Source organism: Pyrus communis, chromosome 1 (assembly GCF_041283825.1).
Source record: "Pyrus communis isolate YQ-2024b chromosome 1, ASM4128382v1, whole genome shotgun sequence".
NCBI lineage: Eukaryota > Viridiplantae > Streptophyta > Magnoliopsida > Rosales > Rosaceae > Pyrus > Pyrus communis.
In genome coordinates, this window is record NC_142565.1 from 7,381,163 (window position 1) to 7,409,140 (window position 27,978).

The following is a 27,978-nucleotide window of genomic DNA, read 5'->3' on the forward strand; positions in this document are numbered from 1 at the left end:
CTAAATTTTGGGGGAAATTTGGCATTGGTTTAGCATTTAGCATTTAGTCCAAAATTTGCCCTTAGGTTAGAGTGGGTTTTTTGGGGGGGGGGGGGAATTTTGGGGGATAATTTGACTTTTAGCTCACCATTGGAGTTGGTCTAATGAATTCACTCTCTAATGTATCCACACGTATTGGTGGCTCTACCTCTATAAAAAAGATGATATAAATGATAGTACAAATAAATGGTAAGTTTAACATTACTCTTAGGATTTTGAAGATTTTAGAGCAATGTTATACTTACTATCTATTTGTACTATCTTTTTAATAAATGATAATACAAATGATAAGAATAATATTGTTGTAGATTTTAAGCATCCGTATGCAAATCTAGGTAGGTTTCATTAAATTGTGGATTTTAGTAGATTCTAGGATAAAAAATACATATGTCTAGGTTAGGAACAACGAGATCAAATCTTCTGCATCTAAAATGAATGTGATTTTTCTGTAATTCTAATTATTATTTGACACATATTAAGTTTATAAATACAAAATTCAGAAAAATTAAGTTTATAAACATGTCTCCGACAATTATTGAAGCCACGTATAAGCCACACTCATTGCAGAAGATTTGACCTTACGAAGAACCCACCATTCCCCAAAGATTTCATTGGATTCTCCTCCTCTCTCCACCCAAACCTTACCGGCGTCTTTTTACCTAACCAACCCACACCCTGGCACCCACTGCTCACCCCTCCTATCAGCACCACCACCACCGGCACCTCCTCTTTCCGGTCTCCCTTCAAATACTTATATAATATCTTACTGTGTTGGGTCTAATGAGCATACGACCATATTGCATTCCGCCAATATATTAGTTTTTTAATGTCTAAAAGGAAACATATAAGAAACTATTTAGATAAATGACAACAAAATATCTGAAAATCCATACAAATCTACAAAAATATCCACCACAATCCTCAAAAAGTCCATTTGGATTCGACTAGTCTCATCAAATCTATCTTTTAAAATCCTCTTAAATTATAATTTAATACATCCCTTAATCTCCTTTTCCACTTATTTTTCAATAAAATCTCAAGTCACCAAGTTGTTGTTCATCCAGAAGCTCCAAAACCAACACCACCAACGCTACGTCGCCACTCCCACCCCATATATATACACGCACAGATGCTCTCCCCTAATCACCAAACGCAACCAACAACACAAACAAATCAATCGCACCGCTACCCAGATCACAAAGATGGAAACTTTCTCAGATTCCCAGCAGCAAGAAGTCGAGGAAGATGCGCTTTCCCTCTGCGATCTCCCGCTGCACGACGACAATGGCGAATCGGAAGAGAACCCCATAATCTCCGCTTCTTATTCTTCCGCCCCGGACGACCTTTTTGAATTTCGGGTCGACCCGATCCGGAGATACATCCCCGTGGACGTCTTTTTTTGCGGGAAACCCATTCCCCCTCGGACCCAGGAGCCCCTGTTGGAAAACCCATTGTTCTCCCGATCCGAATCCTTGAAGTTTTCATCTCCCTCCCACGCTTACTCGCACCGATCACCAGGATCGGAGCTGGTGCGGGCTTTTGGGAGCTGCCGGTTGCACCAGCAGTCGAGCAATTCGCGGAAGCACAAGGTGTTCATAGGATTGGTGAAGTACCAGCCGGAGATGGACATGAATGAGATTAGGAAGCGGCAGAGTCGGCGCGCTCCGGCGCCGATGTTTCCGGTGAAAAGCGGCGGAGAGCAGCCGAGTGTAGCCTGTGGGAGGAGTGGATCCGGGAAAGGGCACTGGGGGCTGATGAGGCCGCTGAGGTGTCGGTTCCACTTTTTCGGCGCGTTGGCTAAGGTGACTCATGGTTGTGTGCCACGTGTCTGAATGGGTCGTCTTTGGTTGGGGTGGGGAACTTGGACTTAAGACGTGGATTAGTGGGTTCCAAGTCATGGACTACGAAGGATGATTTAAATGAATGAGGAGCTCCACTTTGTAAAGATCCCGAAGATCCTCAAAATTTGAATGTTCATCCGGCTAAAAATTATTTTAAATTATTTTATCTAAAGTTAAATATAAATAATATTTGACGAAAACTGATCATACAATAATGATGAACGAACATAATTTGAAGATCTTTAGGATTTTCACAAAGAGGATCCGAAAATGTTGCTCATTAAATTTAGGCTATATAGCCAAAATGGTCTCTGAGATATGCATAACACATCATTTTGGTTCCTGAAATTGAAAATCAATACAAATGGTTCCTGAGATTATACATCGTCCATCATTTTGATCATTCCGTTAAAAACTCTTTGGGCAATTTTCAAAACTTTGTAACTCAATCGTTTCTCAATCAAATTCAACCCATAATATATCAAACTGAAGATAGAAAAGTGTAGAACAATGTTATACCTATTTGGAAGCACAATGGTTGCAGGAGATGGCCAGAAAATAGGCTCAAAATTGACTGTTCCGCGAAAAAATTGGAAAACTCGCCGGAAACTAGGTAAACTTTAAACGTTCATAACTTCTTCAATACTCAACGAAATCAAGTGATTCAAAAACTAAAATCATACTTCTTGACGGGACGAAGAGAATGATACCTTCTTCATGGCTAATTCATCGTAGTTTAGCTTGAAAATAGCTCGAAAGTGGCTAACCATTTTCAAGTTAGCCACTTTCGAGCCGTTTTATGGCCAAAATACAACGAGTTAGCCATCAAGAAAGGTATCATTCTCTTCGTCTCGTCGAGAAGTATGATTTTTTTTTTAATAACTCGATTTCGTTGAGTATTGAAGATGTTATGAACATTTGAAGTTTACCCAGTTTTCGGCAAGTATTCCAATTTTTTCGCGGACCAGTCAACTTTGAGACTATTTTCCGGCTATCTCCAGAAACCATTGGGCTTCCAAATAGGTATAATCTTGTTCTACACTTTCCTATCTTCATTTTGATATATTATAGGTTGAATTTGGTTAAGAAACGATTGAGTTACGAAACTTTGAAAATTGCTCAAAGAGTTTTTAACGGAATGACCAAAATGATGGATAGTGGACAATCTCAGAAACCATTTCTATTGATTTTCAATATCAGAGACCAAAGTGATGTATTATGCATATCTCAATGACCATTTTGGCTATTTAGCCTTAAATTTAAATGCCAACATTTATATTCTTAAATAAAGTTTAGATTAATATCTGTACAAGATTTAAAATTGAGTTTAGTCCTTTTTGTTTTTTGTTTTTTGTTTTTTTTTGTCAAACAAAATGTCAAATTATAAGAGTCAAAGTACAATTGATGGTTGATGTGATAATTTGAAGTTGTATGTCAAATTTTGTATTTGTCCAATAGAATTATCAAATGTTATTTTATTATTTAAATTGAGCTTCAAATAGTTGTAATTATTAAAAAAGTGTTAAAATAAAATTTTTATTAGTTGAAATGTTAGTAGAATAAAGAACCCACTATTAAAATGAATTAAAAATAAATTTGACATTGAAGTAAAATTTGACTCCAAATCACAAAGTCTTCAAATCCATTCAGCAAATAACATTGTGGTTAGAGAGATTTTTGTAGGGGTGGTTCGGTATGGGATCCCATACCGAAACCCTTGTCCCGATTCCTAAACCAAAATTTTCGGGAGTCCCAAATTCAATACCAATCCCAAACCAAATTTTTGGGAATCCCAATTTTCGGGAATCCCGAAATAATTTCGGAATTTCGGGACAAATCGGGAATCCCGAAATGCTTTTGGGCTTTTGGACTAAAATTTGACATATTATGCTTTTGGGCTAAAATTTGACATATTATGCTTTTGGGCCCAAACTGCCAATTTGTTATTTCTACTAATTTGCCCACTACACAAATTTGACATAGTTTCATAAATTAAGTTTCAATCTACCCACTGGCCATTTGTGCACAAAGTTTCAATAAGCCCACTACACATGCATCATGCATGCAATAAAAATAAATTAGGTACCAAACCCAAAAGCAAAAATAATAGTTACAAGCCAAGGTTTTAAAATAAATAAAGTAACAAACTCAAAAGCAAAAATAATAGTTATAAGCCAAGCTGGGTGGTGATTCTGGTGAAGGAATGCTGGTGGCACAGTGGCTGCGCTTCAAGCTCTTGATGGAACGGAAGTGAAAATTGAAATGGGGGATCTGACCTAAAAACAAATTAACGGCACAGATTAAATCTAAAACAATGAACGGTTGAAATAATTCTCTTATAATTAAAAAATAATATATATATATAATATTTATTTCGGTTCGGTATGGGAATACCGAAAAATGGAGATGCAATACCGAATCCCGTACCGAAAATTTCGGTTTGGTTCGGGATGACATACCGAAAATTTCGGGAATTTTGGTTTGGGATCGGGATTTTTTCGGTTTGGTTTGAGATTTTTGGGATATTTTTCCAGCCCTAGATTTTTGATATCAAATATGCACAGTGGCATTCCACCTACGATTTTGACATCTCATTTGGAGATGCTCTTAGATGTTAGATTAGTCATTGCCGACGGAGTTCGAGCACACGTCGTCATGCAAAGGCTCAACACTTTTTCATCACTATGGTAAAGGGCCACTTGCGTTTAGTCATTTGATTTTATTTAAATGCTAGCATTTATATTCTTTGTCATTTTATTTTTATTTTTTGATAATTTTATGATTTTTCTTTTTCTAAGTCTACACTAATTCATTATAATATATTTCAGTACAGATATTTAGGTACACGAGTTCATTATAAATATATTTTGTCACAATTCAAATATGTAGGTACAAAAATTCATTATAATATAGTTCGGTACATATATTTGGTACAAACATTTAAGGACACAAATTCATAATAATAAAATTTGATACAAACATTTCCGTACAAAGAAGTCAATTTGATATATTTCGGTATAATCATTTCAATACTTATGCATTTACATACTTTCCTTACATGTCACTCGTTTATTTTAGTTTAGACATATTAATAAAATTAAAATTTTAACGAAGACATTAAATAAAAAATAGAATATGAATTTTGATAAAAATACACTTCAAAGGATTTATTTATTTATATTTTATTTTTTGAATGAACGATGGCCTCACAAAAACTTTCATTTTCAGTTTGAGAAATGCTAAGGAGATTTTTCAAAGTGGTACTCTCCGTCATCTCATATTTTTAGCATAATATTTTATAATATTGACACAAGAATTGTGCCAAAAACATGAAAAACGGTGAGTCTCAGTTTTTTGAATTTCTATAGAAGCTACCATAGATATTACTTCCGCTTCCATAACCTTCTCAAAATTCATCAAAGACATTTCAGAGCTATCTTGGCAGTCAAAATATCCTTTTGGTTACGTTTTGGAGACAACCTTTCTATCATTCAAAAAATATCAAGTGAAACGAACACGGGTAAAATAAAGTCGACACCGTCTTTGGTGCTCAAGTTTCGCCTTGTCGCAGAAAAAACTCTTCTTTCTTACGCACCCATACTCGTAGCCCAACTCCCAATTTTAGCTCCGCCTTCATCTCCGCCGCAAAGTCCTTACCTTTATGTATTGGTTCCGTGTTTTCGAACTTTCTCAAGGCTAATCTTACCTCGCCTTCAATTGTTTATGTCCCTCCTTTCACGGAGTGGGAGTTTTGCCGGATATTCAAAAACTTAAGTTAGAACTTTTCCCGTCAGGCGTCAAGTGAAACTCAATTTGATTATTACATGTGTTACAGAAAGTTATATTATGAATAAAAAGTTATAAACCATTTAATATTTTTACTTCTTGATAACTCTCGTTAACTATTACATGACAAAGAATTCTCACACTAAAACTAAGAAACAAAAATTGCATTTCATTTAGCGGATTCAATGGCGGAGCCAGAATTTTATAATAATGAGATCATAATTCAGGCAAAAAAAACAAACACTTCATTAGATCATTTTGGTAGAGCGTATGGTGTTTATCTGCCGAATTATGTCGTCTACTGCCGATCAATGAGGCTTTTTATCAAACATTTGTTATGCACCATAAGATTGCACACAAGAAATAGAAGAAGAACGATAAAAGAAAGAAAGAAGAAACCTACAAATAACTACAAGAAGTTGCATAAAAGAAGCAGTACTATGTGATTCGGTGTTTTTGACTCATTCTTTCAGTTTGCCGCAGTTGTATGTAGAAGTCACATACAAATATACAGATAAATATATATTAGGATTATGAAATTATTAGAGTCATGAGTAACCAATAACCACATGTTGTGATTCCATTTATTCCTTCAAATTCCCACAGCAAACAAACCAATTTGTAATCCGACGTTAATTCATTTGATTATTATTGGTAAAAAAGTCAATATTTACTCTCTTCTAGTAGCTCATCCCAAATCAAAGAATCCACCTCTTCCAGAAAGCCTTGGCACCAAAGCAAACTCCCCTCCCTCCCTCTAGAAACTCATTAATAAAATAATTTTTTTAATCGAAATTAATAAAATAATAATTAATTAAGCTAATCACCTTGCTTAAAAAACCTCTCTTTCTCCCTCTCTCTCACCAAATTTCAAACATCATCGGCCATATATAAAACCACTCCCCCGCACCTTCCTTCTCACACCAATCCGGCAATCCCAGTTCTCAAAAAATGGACGACAACAAAACCAGTGCAGTCCAGCAGGACCCGTACGACGCAGACGACACCCTCTCATTCTGCGAGTTCTCCATCTACAACGACGAGAACGACAGCTACTCTCCCTCCCCGCGAAAACACCCAGATACCCCCGACAGCCTCTTCGAGTTCTTCATCGACCCGGAGTTCGAACTCGACTCCTCCGCCGTCATCTTCTGCGGCAAAACCATCGACGACGTCGATTTTCCCCAATACCCGAAGTTGGTGCAGAGGGACCCGCAAAACGGCCTCTTCCTCTTCAAGACCAACTCCTTCAAACGATCGCAGAGCGTCCGGTACCCGCTCGATCTCGCGAAATCGTCAGTCTTGAGGCAGGATTCGCCGACGGCCAGCAGCTGCCGGTACCAGAGCAGCAAGTCGCGGAAGTACAGGACGTCCCTGATCGGGTTGTTGGTCAAGCCCCAACCAAAAATGGAGCTCTGCGACATCAAGAGGCGGCAGAGCCGGCGTGCACCGGGGCCGATGTTCCCGGTCGCCGAGGGAGACCACTCGGGCGAGCTGCTTGCTGCCGCAGCCGCCGACGGTGGTAAGCCTGACAAGAGACCACTTCGACCTGTCAGGTCTAGGTCCCACCTCGTGAGCGCGCTGGTTAAGGCGTCGTTTGGTTGTATTCCGTCGCCAAAACCCGTGTGTAGGTAGAATGTCAATATCCCATTTCCCGCGTGTGGACTGAGTCCTCCGTCGTACCTTACTGTGGATTTTTTGTATTTATTTTTGTTTTTTCAAATAATACAGCCTACACATTTTGTGTGTATAAACACATTTTTTTAGGAAATGAGAAGGGGAGAGGAAGAGAGAGAGAAGAGTGGGAGGTTTTTGGTTTTTTTTTTTTTTTTTTTTTAATATTGAAGGTATTTTAACGTTACCTGTATATAAGACTTCAATAAAAAATAGTAAAATTTAGACATGTGAGATTACATTATTGCCCATCATTTTTTGTGTGTGATAGAAGACTAATGTATCTTTTCATCCTCTTTTAGTTGGCAAAGAATATTTTATTAATTAGTAAAGATTAGTAGAGATTTTTGCTTTGTGATGTATAAATTTTTTATTTAAAAATATGATAATAATTTGATTGGTTAAGTATATATATTTTTTGGAAAAAGTAGTTGTTAGCCACTCATCAGAAGTCCTCTGTCAAATTCAAACATCCAAAATACATACATACATAAATTTTTTATTTTTTCTGAAAGTTAAACATATTTCTCGCATTTTCAATATTGCTAATATTAAACCATGGAAGAAAAAAATGAGTATTAGTTCAAACTTCAAACAAAAGGAAAATATACGTTCGTAAGTCCAAAGTTAAAGTGTTTTAAAGATTTTACACATTAGGTTCGAAGTCAAAATGTTTTGGCAATTCAACATCATTTAAGATATTCACTATTTTCTCAAGTTGCATGTAACAAGTGCAAGAATTGGATTCGCTCTCCTGTTAGTATGAAGATGAATTTGATTCTATTTGTCTTCTTTATTCCTAAAGAAACCCCCATCACAACTACTTCTTAAGACCACGAAGCTCTCTCGAATGCATTATACCATAAAAGCTTTCAACGTATATCAGAAACAAATCTTTCGCTCACTAAGAAGTGAAACCTTATGACTATATCATCATGAAGACGAATGTGACAAGAATAAATGGCATTTGGAAGTGTTGCTGACTTAACATTTAGGATTCGACATAACAAAAATTGCACTATCTTTTTTTTCACACTTAGCCGCACATCATGCAATTGGTAATGATTCTACTACAGAGCCATAAATTCACAAACTGATCTTAAGTAATCGTTGTTGTTCATTGGATTCCAGAGGTACTACTTCGTTAGGGTTGGGGAATTGCTACGATTCTTCCTGAATAGCCTGGATTCTCCTGTTGAGAGACACTTTGAAAGTATTACCTAAACTCTTACGATTCAATATGTAAAACCCTATAAAACAAAAGCTACTATCATTTATTCATTATATATTACGATATTCTTCGAACTTAATGCACAAATAGATGGAATATTAGCAAATAACATCTTTTTGGCATGTAAATCTCATTACGAAAGATTATCTCTATTCTTGCAGAAACCAAACGGGAAGAGCTTTTGAATTCGATGCGCTCGCATAGCAAGAAGGGTATTGACATTACCAACCAAAAAAAGAAAAAAGAGAATGAAAGGAGAAGAGAACTTCTTTGTAATTCTCTAGGAGTCATGTTAATTTAACCTCAAATGCTATTAAAAATTCTACAACAATAGTTCCAAGGACTCGAAAGTAATAATGAAAATGGCTAATCCAATAGCAGATTCCGCAGCTTCCACCTTTAAAACCAATAAAGCAAATAATTGACCCATCATCTCATCCAAAGAAATAGAAATACCAAAGAGTTCAAATTCACAGCAAATAACATTATTTCAATTGACATTATAATAAGAATATTTCGTTCATTAAGGAGGATTCCCCAAATACCTACAAAAAAGATGATCATAAAAAATGTGAAATATTTGATAGGATCCATTTCTGAAACATAAAATGTAAGAGAAATTCAAATGTTATAACTTTAGTATGATAACGAATAAGCCCTTCCTAGCTACATAAAGCAAGAAAATCAGTGCAAATCTCGAACTAGCAGAAATTCATGCCATAAAAAGGTAAAATCTCTACTCATATCCATCAAAAAACCGATATCCCGAAAAACGATGTGTCGTTGATAATTGTTTTTTTATAAGTACTTTACATGTTGTCCAAGGTTTTGAGATAATGATTTCATTTTGTTCTAAAAGGAGGTTCTAATTCTTTTCAATTGAAAGCCGTGAAAAAGAAATAGTTTATCCCTTAAAATCATGATCATGTAAACGTTGTAAACTGTTGTTTATGGCGGCATCTTATTGAGAAAGTATAACATGAACTCATGAACATCCATCAACTATGAGTAATCGAATTCATTTTTATTTACTAGGCTTTGCAAGGATGAGAGCAAAAAACAATGCAAAAGGAGAAAAGGATAATTAGTAAATCAACTAAGCATTAATAAAACCCTAAATTTATTTAGCTTCAACGGTCACAACTGATCATAATCATCAAAAGCCATGAACAACAACGGAATTGCAACAATACTCAATCTAGTGATGCAATAGTACTCATCGTATATCATGGCTAATTGGTAACCTAGACTACCCAGTTACCACTCACCATAAATTTATTTAGTTGTTGTTAATCTTTAGGACTTGACATATTTAAATTACACAATATCTAATTCGAACGATTTTTTTGTAAAAATAATTTTCAAATGAAAATTAATAAATTAAAATGTTCCGATTATAAAAAAAAAAAAAAAAATTGTTGAAAAAATTCAAATATTTCTATTTAAGGATAATTTTTTTTTTAGAAAAACTAATGAAAATAAATTGAAAACTTTGAATTTTAACGATAATGACAAAATAAAGGGTAAAATGAATCGTACGAAGATTGATTTTTTAGTGTAAAAATATAATTTTTTATTAAAATGAACCGTACCAGGAGTTTTTTGTTAAAGTTTTTTTTTTTTTTTTAATTTTTTTTTCAATCTTTAATTTTTAATTTTAGGATAATATTTTTGTTGAAAATAGTAAAGCAAAACTTCTTTATAACCAACGAGGGTGAAACGACAGCCGACGCCGTCGCTGGTGCTCAAACCTTTCGCCTCGCACCACAAAACCTCCTTCTTTTTACACACCCAGCTCCCTGCCCGAAACCCAATTTCAGGGCCGCCATCATCTCCGCCGCAGTCTTCCACTTTACGCATTGGTTCGTGCTCTCAACTTTTCATGGCTTTAGCAAAAACAATTGTACTTATTTAGCGGCAAAAAAGATAACCCACTATTTCATGCTTTTGCAGCAGATGGATCAAATGGAGGCGCCAATTCTAGCTGCCTTCGACGGCGGAACAGTAGATTTTGCCGCCAATGGTGCAGAAGCAGAGTCTTTCAAGCTCCGGGTTGATGAAATTTTCGTAAATGTTGATAAGGTAATTGAAAGCTCTAACCTGTTGATTACATTTACATATTGAATACTACCCGTGTAAGATTTTCTTCGTAAATTAGAAGTTTACCAATTTATGAGGGGAAATTGTTGAAGGCAAAATGAAATATTTTTTGGGTTGGGTATTATGTAATTAGATACTGATTTGTTATGATAATTAGTGTAATCTTGGTGGTTTTCAAGTTTAGAAAGTGCTTCTATGATTGTGTTTTTTCGGGTTTAATTTAAATTGGCGTCTCATGTGATTGATCATGAGGTTTGTTTGTGAAGGTCCAGACATTTATATAATATTGGTATTTCATGTTTTTTCTTGGGTTTTGCAGCTCGAGGAAAGAGTGAATGACATAGAGCAGTTTTACACGACTACGAGTAAAAAGATGCCAAATGTGTGTAAAAGTAGCTCAACTGCGAAGGATAAAGATCAGACAAAACATGTTCCAAGTATTAAGAAGCAGCAGCAAGATGCAGCATGTAGGGAAGCAGCTGCTGCTAAGAGAATGCAGGAACTTATGCGCCAGTTTGGCACGATATTGCGTCAGGCAATCAACTCATTAGCTATCTCCTTATATTTTCTGCATTTGTATGTGTGCCTGATTACATTTTAAAACATCAAGAACTGAATTTTTAAAATTTGGTCAGTTTTCTTATGAAAATTCTACTCTACTAATTGATAGCTCTCCCTTGCCCAAAAATTGCATGTAACTGTTGCTGTACTTTTGAAAACATCTCATCCATGTGGGAAGTCTCGTAGTTATCTTCTTAATCTCTGTCAGTTCTGCTATAACATAATAGGATGTACTATCTTGGCTATAAGCTGAACCTACACTATTGAGAACCTTGAGTAGACGCTTTTAACTAACATAATAGTGCATGGCTTTTTTGATCTGTGAATTTCAATTTGTGTTTCTGATGCATATTTACTCTGGTCATCAGATTGCTCAGCACAAGTGGGCGTGGCCTTTTTTGCAGCCTGTAGATGTAGCAGGTCTTGGTTTAGATGACTATTATAAGGTAAAGTTGATTGCTTTTTCTTCAAAATTATGTTCTGGTTGGTATAAGAATTAATTTGTGTTATCATGAGTGATCCGTAGGAGAAAGGTTAGATTTTGAAACTCCTCTGCATGGAAAGGTTAGATTTTGTGGTATTTGATTTCTTTTGTTGTCGGTTGAAAGCAACAAGAAGAAAAAGAAGGGCGGAGGGAGGTTCATCTAATGGAAATGCACATTAAGCATTTTTTAAATTTACTTCTCTGACACTTGTGTAACTCTTTAAGACAATAACAGTAAAGTAGGATAATTGCCAATTGCATGTTATGACTTTGTTATAAAGATACTATCTACCGACTTCTAGCAGGCTTTTCTTACTTTCCTGATTGATCCTTGTACAAGATTCATGTGATATCGAAGCATACCTTCTATATAAGTGTAAAACTAATCTGTTGTGCATCATGTTCTAGGTGATTGACAAACCAATGGATTTAGGCACCATTAAAAATCAAATGGAGGCCAAAGACGGTACTGGATATAAACATGTTCGGGAGATATTTGCTGATGTGAGGTTGGTTTTTAAAAATGCGATGAAGTATAATGATGACAGAAGTGATGTTCATGTTATGGCCAAAACTTTGATGGCAAAATTTGAGGAGAAGTGGCTCCAGTTTCTGCCTAAAGTCACAGAGGAGGTATATCCCAACATAATGATATGGGGTTCGGTTTTGTTGGGTTTGTACTGAAAGTAGTTTAGCATCTTGGTTAATTTCTTGATAATTTTTAACTTTAGAGCAATATACTTTCAGGAAAAAAGGCTAGAAGAGGAGGAGGCAGAAGCACAGTTAAATATGCAACTTGCTGAAGAGGCTGCTCGTGCCAAAATGGCTAGAGATTTAAGTAACGATGTCCGTTAAATTAACCTTCTTATTTGCATATGATCAATATTGATTACAACCCTCCATAAATATAAGATTATTTCCAAGTTTGAAAATTTCTACCTTATCATGGACATCTTTTAAAATAAATTCTATGATGTCTTCTTTTCAGCTTTATGAGATTGATATGCATTTGGAAGAACTCCGCGAAATGGTTGTTCAGAAGTGCAGGTTGTTCAGTGCATCTTCTCTTTTCATACTATGTTTCCATATACATGGTGACCCATTGAATGTAAATTTATTGCGTATCTGCTTCAGTAATGTGTATATGCATTCTGCGGTCTATTTATGCGTGTGTGTGCAGAGGGAAAGAGTGTATTTTTATGCATGAAATCAGTTGTAAGTGAATGCCTTTGCAACAACCATATCTTATTTTGAGAACATTGTTTCAGAAAAATGTCTACTGAAGAGAAGCGAAAGCTTGGGGTAGCCCTCACCAGATTGTCGCCTGAGGATCTTAGCAAGGCATTGGAGATCGTTGCACAAAGTAATCCAGGTTTCCAGGCTACTGCTGATGAGGTGGACCTTGACATCGATGCTCAGGTAACCATTTTAATTATTGATCATCATCTAACCTCTCGTTTGTTCATATTTCCAAGTTCTTATACTATATTCATGCAGACTGAGTCTACCTTGTGGAGGTTGAAGTTTTTTGTGAGGGATGCTATTGAAGTTCAAAGCAAGAGTCCAGCAAGCATGGGCGGCAACACCAACAACGCTATTAACCACAACAGTGGAAACAAAACTAACAACATCAACAACGCTACTAATAAGCGAAAAAGAGAGATTTCTGATGCGATCGTCAAAACTGCCAAGAAAAAGAGTAAAAAGCCATCTCCTTGATCATGCTGTGTGCCATGGGAGAGAACGTTAGGTTGCGCTTTCGGTCCTTTTATTTTATTTTCATAGATTTTTGTTCTGGCAACTTAATTTTTTCGCATTTGACCAAGTTTTGTTCGTAGTGCTTCATCTCACATTTTAGTTTATGCATCATCGAATGACTTATGAGTGGTGTATGTAAATCTGTATGGTCTCCTAGTCCTAGACATGTTTGAATTTGGGAACAATGTGAATCTACAAGTTGGACGTACGGTTCCAATATAATCAGAATTGCAATCTGGTGTAGCCTTTATCTTGTCAGATATGTACATTTATATGTAATTTTTCCCAGTCAGATAATGTTTCATATTTGCTGTACTATGAAATTCGATTACACGTTCTCAAGGAGTTTGTTGTTTGTTTAAGCGATTAAAAGTGTTTATCCATACACCTGCTAAGTTTTTGTGTTCGATTTCTGTTTCCACAATATTGCTTGGATGAAACCCCATATTCCGACATATTTCGTACTATATTTAGGAAAAAGCTGAGATTTTTATTTATGTTTTGCTACTAATTAGGGAAACTTTGAGATTTATGCTAAGTCCTAGTGTAATGTATTAGGACTAGTTTAGTTGATCATGGTATGTGCGTGGTTGTGTAATAATTATCTAAAACTATTGAGATTTGTTGCCATTTGTGCAAAATTTATAAAAAATTATACTAATCAACGACTACGTGTAATTTAGAATACCTTAATGTAATGACTATTAAAACATTTTGAGATTTATTACCATTCGTGCTGGATTTATTCAAGATATATATATCAGTCACTAACTATGAATTTAGAGCAGAATGTGCGGCTCTTTTTCCGATTTTTAAGAATAATTTACATTTTGGGCGACATTCATAAAGGATACATACTAATTAACGGTTATGAGTTTAGATGAGTATGTCTGCCTATTTGTACCGATAATTTAAATAACTTGAAATTTGTTACCTTTTGTGCTAAATTCATTAAATATTCATATTTCATAACAATCATCGACTATGAGTTTAAGACAGTATACGTGCTTCCTTGTAACGAATTTTTAAATATTTAAAAATTCATTGCGGTTCGCGCAATAATCATTAAGAATTTACACAAATCAACGATTATCAGTCACCCACCTCAAGTCTAATCTAATAAAATCCAAAATCTAACACCAATAATTTCTAATATGAAAGCATTTTATAACAAATTCTGTGTCCATAGAAAAAAGAGGGTAACAAAGTCTATGATCCACACCACTGTATGAAAGCAGGTCAACAAGAAGCCGCCAGTCGTACGTCCCAAACTCCATAGCTGCTGAGCTGCAAAACATGCAAGACAAAGGGAAGAAGAAACCTCAGATATCGCTACTTATATAAACCACTTACAACATCAAGTGATTGTGTTTCGTCGTCGTACCTACGACTCCCAACGCGTCCAATCAGAGGCCGCCAGCAAAACCCAGCAGTGCCCGGCCTGCTGCGCTGAATCACCTAATCCCAACCCGGATTCATACGTCGAACCTAATTCGATTCTGATAAACCATTCAAATCCGCCGCGTAACGGTCGACCAAGTCTGAGTTTTTAGGAGGGCACTGATGGCAGCAGGACTGAGCTGCTGAGTGGAAACCCAACGAGGTAAATTGGCACTCTCGACTATGTCAATTCGAAAAATGGAGAATTGGGTTTTGATTTGATTGAAATTTTGATTTTTGGTTTGAGATTGTTATTGTTTTCGGGTTCGGGTTCGGGTTCGGCTCGATTTTGGTGGAATTTGCGAATTTGGAGCTGAAATTGGTTCGGTGATTGCTGTTTGGTGGTTGGGGGCAAAGAGAAATGGACGTGGTGGCTGAGTGCAAGGTAAAATTTGTTTGATTTCTTGTGGTTTAACTTCAAATTGTGTGGTTTGTTAGTGTAATGTGGCATTGTAATTGCATTCTGAATTGTCATTTGAGAGAGAGAGAGAGAGAGAGAGAGAGAGAGAGAGAGAGAGAGAGAGAGGATCAAAGTCTCATGCTGGCAATGTTATTGCATTCTGAATTGGGCATTTGAGAGGGGGGGGGGCGGTTGGAGAGAGAGGGGCGGAGAGGATCAAAGTCTCATGCTTTCTGTTCTGTATAATCGAGAGAGGGGGTTTAGGGAGAGGGGAGGGATCAAAGTCTCATGCTTTTCATTCTGTATAATCTATTTTCGTGATTCAGTTGTTAGTTTCTTATATCAATATTTGGGCTGTACTAAAAAGTTCACATGCCATTATGTGTGAGTGTATGTTGTTCTTCCCTTCTCTCTGATATATGTTTAACCTCCAGAGAAAATTGGCATCCTTTCGAGTCAAAGAGCTTAAGTACGTTCTGACTCAGCTGGGCATGTCAAAGCAAGGGAGGAAACAGGTGCGTTGTTATATATATTAATTGGTCTGCATTTGCTTAACGTAGTTCTCATTGGTTTCGTGTCACTGAAAGTTGGTGGCTCTTAGCTTTTTTTTTTCCGTTATATCGTTATCTGCTCATGAATATAGTCACTTTTATGAGTGTACTATGAAAGGATTCATTATCTACACAGAACTTTAATGACTGAGACTTCGTATGCATTCTAGAAGATGCCCATTTTTGTTTACTTCTAAGCACGCGATCTTTGTGGGGTCATCTTTCAATAACTAATTCCAAATGATTGAGTTTATTTATCATAATTGGTCAGTCTAGCATTGACATACTGTTTTAAATTTCCTTAGTTTTCGATTGTAGCTCGACATCTTTTAACCACTTAGTTACTCATTGTTATTAGAAGTTTAGGCAGTATTATTTAATTTTTTTATGTTTTCATATATGTTTACAGCATGTTGAGAATCATTGATTCAAAACCTCATGGCTCACACATGTCCATTGAGTGATAAAATGTTTTCGTTTAATCATATTTTGTTACATGAGGTAAACTATATTTGTACTTGTCTTTTCTGTGCAGGATCTGGTTGATAGAATCTTAGCAGAAGTTTCAGATCAACATAGTAAGTTCTTCAAACAACTTCGTCATCCACACAATTAATTTCAGATTCTGTTTCAATCTGTGGTCATTGTCCCTCTTGAAAAATGCAATAGTCGACTATGACTACAACCCAAAAAGTATTGCATCCTAGTGTCACTTATAGCCGGTTTTGGTTAGGTGTTTAATACATCCAGGGTGTTTAGAAATTTTAGTCTGAAATATTCATCTGCTGACCGGGTTCTTCATAATTGATCAAGAGTCCCTGTTCATTGAGTGCTTCATAAAAAATTAGATTAATCTTCATTTACAGGGTTCTTGGCAGCATCCAATGCACTCCATTCATCGAAGAAAAAAATAATTGAGAAGAAAGGAGTTGCAGAACTGATTGATGAAGCTTACAGGTGCTACTTTACTTTAGTGTTTTTGTATATGTTTTATCCTGTTAAGGTTTTGCTTTTCCTCTTTTTAAGTTGCTCATTTTTTGGGGCAAATTCTTTATTCTATGAAATGTGTGTTGCGGTTACTGATTACAAAAAGAGAATTTGTGATTGACGTCCCTTTTTTTGTATCTTCCTTGTATCATTTTTCTGTGTGTTTGGAAATCTTTATAATCAAGTTCTCCTCTCTATCTCATGGCCTTTTAAATTTTAATTGTTATATTATTGTTTTGTCCCAGAAAATTGCCGAATACACCGTCAGCTGATTCTGCTTCAAAGGAACAGAGTGGTTCAGACACCTGCAGTGTGAAACCTAAAAAGGAAGTTAAAACTTTTAAGGATCCAGATGTGAAGATTTGCTGCCCCTGTGGAAGTGCATTGTCTAATGGGTTGATGATACAGGTTCGGTAGCATTTGCTGTAGTTAGGATCATACAAATTCTATTTAGTTTCATATGTCGTATTGGCTGGATATTTCTTCAGGTTTGCATGACTGGCAGGAGCATTTCAGCATTCATTTCATATTGGATTCAAGTTGTTTTCTAGAACAACTCAAAAATCTATGGAAAATACCTAATTCAGGTATATGTTATCTGCAGTGTGTGGACTCAAGGTGTCAAGTGCAGCAACATCTTGGTTGTGTTATTATTCCAGAGGAAACAAGGGATTTCAATATACCAGTTCGGCCTCTATTCTACTGTGAACTGTGTCGTCTCAAACGAGCAGACCCGTATGTATCGTGCATTTTTCAATTTTAACTTAATTGAGTCTTCAATCTGAATGAAATATAGTTTCAACTGGGCAAAACGATATTTGGTTTTGCAACTTTTGCTACGTGAGAGGTAAACTTTATGATTCATTTTCAAAGGCATGATGCCATGATTGATGGTTTGAAACAGGCATTTACTTGTGTTTAATAAGTCTTAAATTCCCTATTGACGAAATATAGGAAGGTTATTGAATATGAACTCTACCGCTCATTCTATTTTATTCACTTATGCTGGAACTTAGGTTCAAGGTGATAAAGGTGTTTTTTATTTATTAATTTTGTTGGGTTAGCCCATTCTATTTTTGCTTTAATTTTAGTTTCCCCCCAATGAGGGGTCCTTGATATTTTTGCATCTGTTCCAACATGCAGTTTTTGGGTAACTGTGGAAGATCTACTATCTCCGGTGAAACTAGTTACTTCAAATATTCCAATTGATGGGTAAGTTTCTCTCTCTCTCTCTCTCTCTCTCGTTCTCTCTGTCTCCAGTAATCCATTCTTATGTATTTTGTTTTAACATGGTTATCAATGTTTTCAGTGCAAATCCTACTCAGAATGTAGAGAAAACATTTCTACTTTCTAGAGCTGATGGAGATCTACTAAAGGATAATCAATATGATGTTCAGGTTTGTTTCATTTTGGTTATGCGATAAGTGATGGTTATATATATTGACCAGTTGTGGTCATTTATTGATGGTGTACTTTGAATTTTTTTATACAGGCTTGGTGTATACTTCTTAATGATAGTGTTTCATTTAGGATGCAATGGCCACAATTTGCAGATTTACAGGTCAATGGTATGCAATTTGGTCATCCTTTCCCACCAATTGATGATACATAAATTTTACCTTTGACAGTTTTTTCTATGAAAAATAAAACGATATGTGACCACACTATCTGCATTTCTCTGTCCTCTCTCTCTCTCTCCCTCTCTCTCCCCCCCCCCCCCTTTTCCCCCTCGCCCTCTTTCCTTAAGAGAGGTGCCTAAGAAACTTCTTTTCCCCCTCGCCCTCTTGCCTTAAGAGAGGTGCCTAAGAAACTGTACCATTAGGTATGTCGGCTGGATTGGCTGACTTGTGAGACAGATAAAATGAAAATACCATTTAGTAATCCACATGAAGCTTTGCCTTGCAATGGTCGTGACCTCTATTGTTTGTTCTTGATTTCACAAATTTGATGTTCTGCATCCACGTACTGTGTGAAACAGTATACTTGAAAAATACATGTAAGTAGCTAGGCAACCTAGGCTAGTTATCCTCCACTCCTGAGGTCAAGAAATAAACTATTGCCTGTTTACTGAGTTTGTATGATATTAGGGCAGCTTGGATGACCTATGAATTAAAGTTTTTGGTACTACAGGCTGGTGGGGCCTACTATTGTTTTCCTTGTTTATTTTTGTCAAAGTGAATGAATCCCCAATTTCAACTTACATTTCAATTTGTCCTTTATTTACAGGTGTGAATGTTAGGACAGTGAATAGACCTCCACATCAATTGTTAGGTGCCAATGGTCGTGATGATGGAGTGTTAGTGAGTATTTCACTTCTGATTTTTATATGTTTCTGTGATTGTTGATCTCATAATTCGATTATTTCACTTGTAATCCTTGCCTTGCTCATTGTTGATAGAGATTAAGACTCGTTTGTCATTCCTTTAGTATACATGTATTTTTTGGATGACCATGCATTGTATCCTCCATTTTGTTGTAAAGTACTATACTTATTTGGTTTATGCTTCCTTAATTGTTGTGTACTTCATTTGTGGCCACTTCTGGTGGTTGTTTTATAGTTTTTAATTTTTCATATTATTAACATTTAAGTATTTAACTTTTCATTTCAAATAATTAGATCCATGCATTCTAAGAAAATGTGTTTCAGTTTAATTTGATTTATTTTCATGTCAGATCACATTATACATTGTGGAGGGAATCAATAAGATTTCGCTATCAGCATGTGATAATCGTGCTTTCTGTTTAGGTGTCAGACTAGTAAAGCGACGAACAGTTCAGCAGGTACATCACTGATTCTTCATTTAAAGCGTTTTCGAAAGATAATAACCTAAGTCCTGGAACATATGCTGGTGAGTAGAGCTGGTTAGCTCACTCAGTAAGTTATGTGGATGGTACTTGTGGATGGATGCACTGCATCTATCTGTAATCTGCTGTCCTTGGCACTAGATTCTCAGGACACGAAAAAGAAAATTGAGTACGTACATGAGAAATTCCCATAAGCATGAATATACAGATATCTTTTTTGGACCATTATTGATCCGTGAAAAAGTAGAATCAAGGAAACATTTTCGACCGATGAAATAATCTGAAAATTCTGAGAATACCATTCAAGTTCAAAGTATTAAATTCTGAGAAATACCTGTGTTGAAAGGAAGATGTGCAAATCTGGATAGCATGTCATCTCACCAGCTGTGTTTCTCCTTTATTCAACTTTTTTATCAAGGTTCTCAACTTGATTCCTAAAGAAGAAGATGGTGAGCTTTTTGAAGATGCACTAGCACGAATTCGTCGTTGCATTGGCGGTGGGCCTGCTGTGGCAGCTGAAGATAGTGATAGTGACCTGGAAGTGATTTCAGACTCAATATCAGTAAATCTCCGCTGCCCTGTAAGTGATGGTTGTTTTCTTTTACTAGTTTCACACCCTTTAACTGCATGCACTTGTTAATGTTAAATTTTATAATGTTTAGATTCTTAGAATGCTAGGATGAAGCTTTGCATCTTGAGGCTGCCCATAAACATTGAGCTTTTTTATTTTTATTTTTATTTTTTTATAATATACACCTTAGATGAAAACTATGGCTTATATCTTAATTTGGAACTTCAGAAATGTTGCGAGAATAGTCTGTCTGAGGCATTAGGTCAGGTTTCCTTGTGCCTATCTTGAAGTGCGGTCCACGGAACCGTTAAGTCCTAGGGATTTCCTGGTGACCATCCCTTTATCACGCCCATAGAGCCATTGTTTCTCAGCATAACATAGATCGTACGACCCTTACTTCATACTGGTTTTCTAAGACTATTTGTTATTACATTCATATTGACAAGGCTTGCCTTCCTGCTAGCCAATTAATTATAAGAGCACAAAGTCAACCTTGGCTAAACAGGCTGGTTGATCCCCAATGAAGAATGAACAGCTTACCGTCCTTAGCCACGGGCTGCAGATCACAGACAATGGGCTGCAAGTTGCAGTCTGATACCAAACTGACACACCCTGACCCGGAGTATCCACCTGGACACCCAAATTGAGCTGTGCTGGCCGTCACCCGGAAGGTGATGAAGCCATAAAGTGATGGTGACGTGGAAAGTGCTACTAATTTAAACCTAAAGTAACTAATTCTAGAGTGCGCATGTGAGTGGGATCAACCCATTTCACACAAGTGATGTTTAGAACAAAAGTAAATTGCAGTAAAATAATAGTAAGGACATTTATACCGAAAGGAGAAGTCTCCTACATAGCGTATATAAGCCTTTTTTGTAGTGTAGAGCTCATAATATTGCTGTCCATAACATAATGTTTACATGTAACTGTCAGATGAGTGGCGGTCGAATGAAGGTAGCTGGCAGATTCAAACCTTGTGCCCACATGGGTTGCTTTGATCTTGAAACTTTTGTGGAGCTAAACCAACGCTCTAGGAAGGCAAGTGATACAATAAACTTATATATTATTATTTTTGATTATTACAAAATCTGCAAATATGTAAAATAGTGTATTATGGTTGCAGTGGCAATGTCCTGTATGCCTGAAGAACTACTCTGTAGAGGATGTAATCATTGACCGTTATTTCAATCGCATTACAACTATGGTAATTCCTGTAACGATCAATCTGATTTTGTGTAGTGGCTTTTAAATGTTGTGGAACCAAAGACATTTATTGTTGTTTATCTGGTGGACAGATGCGAAATTGTGGAGAAGACATAGCAGAGATCAATGTAAAGCCAGATGGTTCTTGGAGTGCTAAGACCAAAGGCGAGTTTGGTGATCTTGCGCAGTGGCATTTGCCTGATGGATCTCCATGTGGTGATAGTGATTTAGAACCCTCAAGGAAGTTGAAGCTGGAATCCGGTTTAAACGAAGATAATAGAGTTAAGTGTAATTGGGTTACTGAAGTTCGTGGGCATCAGCCTGACCCCTTAGAGGAAGTATTTGAGGGTTGTAGTCACAATGTGATAACAATGAGCAGCAGTGACTCCAGCGGGAACCTTGATTTCTCTGTAAATGAGGACAATGAAATCAATTCTGTACCATATAATTCTGATCCGACATTTTCAAATAAGAATAGTGATTCTGCTGAAGCTGGGAATGCTGACGTCATCATTCTTAGTGACTCTGAAGAAGAAGATGCCAATTTAGTTTCTTCTGGTACCGCCTACAGTACATTTCCAGTAAGTGGAACAGATCCTGGGTTCCAATATTTTGGTAATGTCTCTGGTTCTTTCATTGATAGCACTTTGGTTCCAGCGGATCTAAATCCAAGCAGCCAAGTTATGAACTCTTCTATGTTCCATGCTGATGCTGGATTGGACTTGATTGAAAATACCTTGCCCTTTGCTAGTGAGGACCCCTCACTGCAAAATTTTCTTCCAAATCAGCCCTCGGCTTTGTTGGAAGAGTCTGATTCTGGACAACATCCTCCACAATCAAACAGCATTAGCAGGGACGACTGGATCTCTCTTCGACTTGGCAGGGTCGATGAAAATGTTCCCAATGCCTGCCCTGAACATGTATCCACACATGAAGTACAATTGAGTAACGAATGTGGATCAGATGAAGGTAAAAATTTTGCCTATTTAACTTTGTAATTGTTGGAGCAAGATTTTACTTAAATGATGAAATGCTGGAAATATTTATATTTTGTGTGATTGTAATAATGCTTCAAATAAACATTGCCAGTTTTTATTCATTTTTTATTGCTGATGTTTCATATTATGAATCCTTTGCAGCTACTCCTCTAATTAAGGATGGAACTGATGAAGTTAGGTCTAGCAAAGCAAAGTCACGGAAATTTTCGGATGGACCTTTCTCGTTTCCTCGTCAGCCAAGGACTTTGAGGCAACGAGTGTATCTACCAGTAGAATCCAACTCTGAATAGAAAAAGTTCTTGCTTGCTTGAGGTACATTATTCAGTTTTCATAGGCTGCTTGGGTTGTTGATTCTGAATGTTCTCATATTAGTTATTTATTTATTCATTTTGTAGGATAGGCAAACCCTTTTGTGTTTGTAAAATCAAGGTTTTGGCCATGCCTTTTCACTGCAATGTTGTTTTTAAACCACCTTGTTTTGTGCTGATCGTAAATTTAAAACCTCGCTGTTGATATGATGAATTTCAGTTCAATAATGTTGATTTTGGCATGTCGATATCTCAATTCCCTAGAGAGGCATCACAAAGTAGAAGTCAGCTGAATTGCATGTTTGTGCTTGCGTGCGTGCGTGTGAGCATGGTTGTCTCGGCAAGCCTAGAGCTAGATGCATTCTCTGACAGTATTTCTTTGCCTTCTCAGGTAACTTATTTGCGTCGACTTGGTGATATTTTGAAGTTGCAGAAGAATCGATCCCTATCCAGAATTTTTTTACAATTGGACATAGCGGAAGTTTCACCATTGTAACATAAGCAGCGGTCCTCTCTCTGTGCCACCTAGAAAGGGTTCAATCTGTAAATAGAAAGGGTTCGATCTGTTGCGTTTTTTTTGTTGTAATGTACTGTTACTAGCATCCAATGTTTGTTCCTTATGGGAGTAGTGGTGAGGAACCGTTGCATTAGCGACGCTGGTTGTTGAACTTACAGTAAAATTGCGAAATTTCGGTTTAAATGTTTGCCCAACCTTTTCCCTCTGCAGTAACTTTAGGCGGAGATACAGGAACAAGAGATGGTTTCAAATAATGGAGTCATGATTTCGTCTAAAAAAAACTTCATCGGAACATTTCTTCAAGCACCTAGTGGGCGCTGCTGATTCTTGCCGACATTTGTCAAAAGCTTATGCAGATGTATGTCGACAACTACCATGATCTGCATAGATTTGTTGAGGGCAGTTGCAGGAAACTGGCTAGTAGTGTTGAAGATTGCCAAATATAGGGGTCAAATACAAATACACAAACAAATATGCATAGGGGTTTTGAAGTTGTTCGGGTCATGGATAACTAATGATCTCATGTAGGCTCCGCCAACCGTATATAAACACATACAGACGTGCAGTTTGGGGTCTTCCTGGCATATTACCGTATATATGCATATCCACTACAAGCAAAACGATCCTCTTTCAAGTAAAATCTCACTGTCCCGCAACACATTCTCTCCCTCTCATCGCTGTAAAAGTTGGTTTCATTTGAAAGAATTATTGATGTTGGAATGACTCCGTGCAAACGGAAGATGGAAAAACTGAGTTCTACATCGTACGAAATAAATTTAACTTGATAGTTAGACAGAAGAGTTAAGTTTACGAGTTCATAGCTTAAGGATAGTAAGGAGTTGATTCTTAAAAATTAAGGGCCAACAAGAAGTTTTGATCGAGTACCTAAAGTAACGAAAAGAGAAGAAGAAGCAAGGACTGAACTCATAGCTTCGAATACTATACACACACACACACACACAAAATACAGCCAAAAATACACAAGATAGAACGAACGTATACATATGTTTTGACTGATCGACTTTATTTCATTACAAATTAAGCATCGATCAGATCAGTATATATATACACTAATCATGATTAGTGGAAATGCATGCATGCAGATTAGTACATTTGTGTATGAAATATAGTGAATGATATAGGTAGAGACTGTTGAGCTAGCAACAGAGACCACTGCAGATGCCAAAAGGCAAGAAGTTAATCGGAACGCAAACACAGCCGAGCTGGCAAGGGGCCACTACAGAATTGCATGGGGAGCCTCTGCACCCATTGATCATTGACACTCCCTCTTTTCCTTTTGTTTTTCCTTTTGATTCTAGCTTGTCCATCATCCTTGACATGATCAATTCCTCACTACTTCTGCCCTTCTCGTTGTTCCTAGTACCTGATATAGCCACCCCACTACCATTGTTGGCATCACATCTGTAGTCGACGCTGGCGCCACATTTGGCGTTGATCTTGGCGTCACATTTGGCATCAGTAGTGACGTTACACTTGGCATCAATGTTGGCTACTTCAATGTTCTTGCGGTCGGCAAGGGCAGTTGGAGGAAAGGTGGACGCGATAAGAACCGCCATGGCCACCATCACACAATACGCCTTCATACTCATCGCCATAACCATTTGTGCGTTTGTGTGTACGTAATTAGTGTATGCATGCATGCCTTTCCTTCGAAGCACTTATTATTTATAGCCATGAATTATGAAGATAATAACCAATTAGGAAGTAAGATAATACCGTACGACAACCTAACTTAGATACCATGTCCACAAAAATAAGTTAAAGAACAATATCCATGCAATCTTCATGCATATGTATTCTTTTGTTTTGTGGAAATTTACTACGACATGCATCTTTCATGAAAGATGTTATTAGAGGGCTAATTTCAAGAACAACCTTTAAGTAATTTGTGCTAATTATTCCAAGAGTAGTTTAAATTAGTCTTTGAACACTTCTTACTGCTGAATTATTAGCTGTAGAAAAATAATTTATGCACACCCATTTATCGACAAAGGCAACTAAGGCTCACTGCAGGAAGCAGCCCCCTCTAAAGTTTTGTGCACGAAATGAATTATGACGGGTACATAAGGTGCAGAGAACATATTAAGCACATTATTTGTGCCCCCTTAAAAAAATAAAAAATAAATTTATGCCCCTTCAAATGAAATATGAAGTAATTAAAAAGCATATGTGGCTTTAATTTTCCGTAATTTTAGCTCTATAACTGATTTTAGTTGATACTAGTATAAGTACCCACACATTGCCGCGGGTTTTTAAAGCGTATAAAATATGTAAAAAGTTATGTACACATGTACAACCAAATTAGGGGTTCAATCATGGATTCGTATTCCTCTTTACAGTTTTATTTGCACACATACACTAATCAGTACTTTTAAATTCTTCGATCATCACTTTAGAACTTCTTTTATTTTTCATGATATACATGCTTCTTGGTTGCAATGTGAAAAAATAATTAAGTAATATCGCAGCTCTCAAATTCATTTAATAGGATACATTAAAAAAAATTACAAGCTACCTATTATCTTTGATCAGCAACTTTTTACATACATTATTTTGGTGGCATCAAAGGTGGATCAGCAACCTTCTACAAACTTTATTCCTTGCATAACATTCACAATAGTAATATCACATGACGGTTTTATAATCACTAAAATTTCTGCTAGGCCAACACAAACTGTCACAACCTTTGAAAATAACAATTGACAAAAACCTGTTCAGATTCAAGATAAAACTTCAATGACACTTGCATTATAAATCTGGCATTCATCTAGTAGCATTCTTGCAAAAAAAATAAAAAAATAAAAAAAAAAGAAATAAAAAATGAAAAGCATTGATTTGCTTTCCTTCCAAATTAAGTTTACCTCCCATGGGAGAGGTTGAACCAACCACCATCTAGATCCCGAGCACATGCCAAAGCTCTCAGTCACAAAGCTGAAGGCACACCACTGATTGACTCGAGACCCATAAACACCTCTGGTAACATTTATTTTGTTTTGCTTATCACTTTAAATAATTTGGAGACTAAGATGGCTTAGCACCTTTATATTCTACACTTCCCACGATCATTCTATACTTAGGCCTCGTTTGGTTGCTCGGACTGTACTGACTATTTCTGTCGGAGAGGATAAATAACCACCGGATAGTACTGATTAAATTAGTCGGACGTTTGGTGCAATATCGAATTAATGACCGTATTATTTATATTATGTTTGGTATTATACTGGATAGGAGGAATCAAACTTAAAATAAAATTAAAAAAAAAAAAAAAGTTAAATCATTTTTTTGTTCCCAGATCTCTCTGCACCCCCCAAACACCCTCCCTCTCTCTCCCTTCTTCTTCTTCCCCGACTGCAGAAGAATCCCAAATAAATTCAAATAGCTAGTTGCAGAAAAATTCCAAATTGAAATCATCTCTCCGCCGCACCATGTTTCTTTGCAAGACCCAGTTGCAGGGGAGGACGATGAGAGGTGATGAGGAAGGCCACAAGGAGAGGACGACGAGGAAGGCGACGAGGACTAGGAGAGCAGAGATGGCGAGAGAAAGCGGCGCAACATAAGGCGACAAGGAGGACGATGATGGCGAGAGAAGGTGACGGGGAGGACGACGATGTCGACAGAAGGCAATGGGGAGGACGACGATGGCTAGAAAAGGTGACGGGGAGGACGACGATGCCGAGAGAAGGCGAGAGAAAGAGCCAAGTTCGCGAGATAGGAGAGTGAAATTGACTAAATAATCCGGCGCTTATTTAGTACGAGTGAACGCCAAACACCCGGGTCCGTATAACTAATCATATCCGACCCTTTATCCGATTTGCCAAACAGAGCCTTAAAGATTTGACAAAACTTATTATATTGGAAGGCCATTGTTTGTTAAATTCGTTTTTATTAGGAGGGGATCCACATTTGTTTCTTAATCCATTGTGATATTGTCTGTATCTACTTTTTATGTTGGAGATCTCGTCACCAAATTGTTAGGGAGTTTTAATGAAAAGCCCGTGATACTGTTTATTTTAACGAAAAACCATATTTTTACACTAAAAAGTTAAACCTAGTACTATTCACTTTACCATTTATTTTGTCCTTATCGTTAAAACTCAAAGTTTTCAAGCCATTTTCATTAATTTTCCTAAATTGTTACTCCTTTGACAGCAAAACAAAAAGGGTACAATTGAAAGAACATAAAATAAATGGGGGTATAATCGGAAATCCACTGTAACTAAGCTACAGTGATTCTCCCACCGGTTTTAGTATATATAGATTTTTTTTTTTTTTTTAGTACAATGATATATTTTACATTAAGAATGGAGGAGTTCGGCCAAGCTACACAATGGATAATTTAATTTGATAACGAATTCACCATTAATGAGATTCGAAATTAAGACCTCTCACTTATAAGTGAAGAAGAATATAATCAGATCGTAGTACTGAATGATTTCAGTTGATGTTTTTAAACACAAATGAGACACAGGAGTCGGGACAACAAACTCGTAGCTTTTGGAGGAGGGGTAGTGTTATAGTGGAAATCAAGCATCATGCGGCTTTTCTTACTCGGATCAAGGCTCCCCACCCCTTCCATTTCTATTTAATTCATATTTAGAAAGAAGGAGTTTACAATGAGATTTTTTGAAGAATAAATTGGTTGCGAATTCATCATTTCCATAATTTGAATCTCTGTTGCGTATTCAATTGGGAATTTGAAATAC

The 27,978-nt window shown here is 36.7% G+C and overlaps 4 protein-coding genes across 8 annotated transcripts; all 4 read left to right on the forward strand.

The window, feature by feature from the left end:
- The first annotated feature begins 1,241 nt into the window (after positions 1-1,241).
- LOC137719735 (uncharacterized) lies at positions 1,242-1,871 on the forward strand. Its single transcript, XM_068458768.2, has one exon. The coding sequence runs from the start codon at positions 1,242-1,244 to the stop codon at positions 1,869-1,871; it is 630 nt and encodes a 209-aa protein (XP_068314869.2).
- A 4,649-nt stretch (positions 1,872-6,520) lies between these two features.
- Positions 6,521-7,420, forward strand: LOC148699069 (uncharacterized). Its single transcript, XM_088680077.1, has one exon. It carries the CDS (start codon positions 6,618-6,620, stop codon positions 7,299-7,301), a length of 684 nt encoding a protein of 227 aa, XP_088536203.1. The 5' UTR covers positions 6,521-6,617; the 3' UTR covers positions 7,302-7,420.
- Positions 7,421-10,247: 2,827 nt separating this feature from the next.
- Positions 10,248-13,816, forward strand: LOC137720810 (transcription factor GTE6). Of its 2 annotated transcripts, none has more exons than XM_068459916.2 (9): positions 10,248-10,433; positions 10,525-10,653; positions 10,991-11,206; positions 11,601-11,678; positions 12,125-12,349; positions 12,464-12,562; positions 12,705-12,763; positions 12,985-13,135; positions 13,214-13,816. In XM_068459916.2, the coding sequence occupies exons 2-9, from the start codon at positions 10,528-10,530 to the stop codon at positions 13,433-13,435; spliced, it is 1,176 nt and encodes a 391-aa protein (XP_068316017.2). In that variant the 5' UTR covers positions 10,248-10,433; positions 10,525-10,527; the 3' UTR covers positions 13,436-13,816. The 2 variants fall into 2 exon arrangements, with proteins under 2 accessions (XP_068316017.2, XP_068316018.2); XM_068459917.2 differs by having other exon boundaries at positions 10,252-10,433; positions 10,528-10,653.
- Positions 13,817-14,625: 809 nt separating this feature from the next.
- Positions 14,626-23,437, forward strand: LOC137721540 (E3 SUMO-protein ligase SIZ1). Of its 4 annotated transcripts, none has more exons than XM_068460633.2 (18): positions 14,656-15,077; positions 15,162-15,299; positions 15,749-15,829; positions 16,401-16,443; positions 16,732-16,822; positions 17,098-17,260; positions 17,457-17,587; positions 17,996-18,064; positions 18,162-18,249; positions 18,345-18,420; positions 19,079-19,152; positions 19,526-19,633; positions 20,076-20,237; positions 21,162-21,266; positions 21,352-21,432; positions 21,524-22,400; positions 22,571-22,741; positions 23,129-23,437. In XM_068460633.2, the coding sequence occupies exons 2-17, from the start codon at positions 15,276-15,278 to the stop codon at positions 22,717-22,719; spliced, it is 2,322 nt and encodes a 773-aa protein (XP_068316734.2). In that variant the 5' UTR covers positions 14,656-15,077; positions 15,162-15,275; the 3' UTR covers positions 22,720-22,741; positions 23,129-23,437. The 4 variants fall into 4 exon arrangements, with proteins under 4 accessions (XP_068316733.2, XP_068316734.2, XP_088551532.1 ...); XM_088695406.1 differs by having other exon boundaries at positions 14,670-15,077; positions 16,744-16,822; XM_068460632.2 differs by having other exon boundaries at positions 14,626-15,299.
- Positions 23,438-27,978: the final 4,541 nt, after the last annotated feature.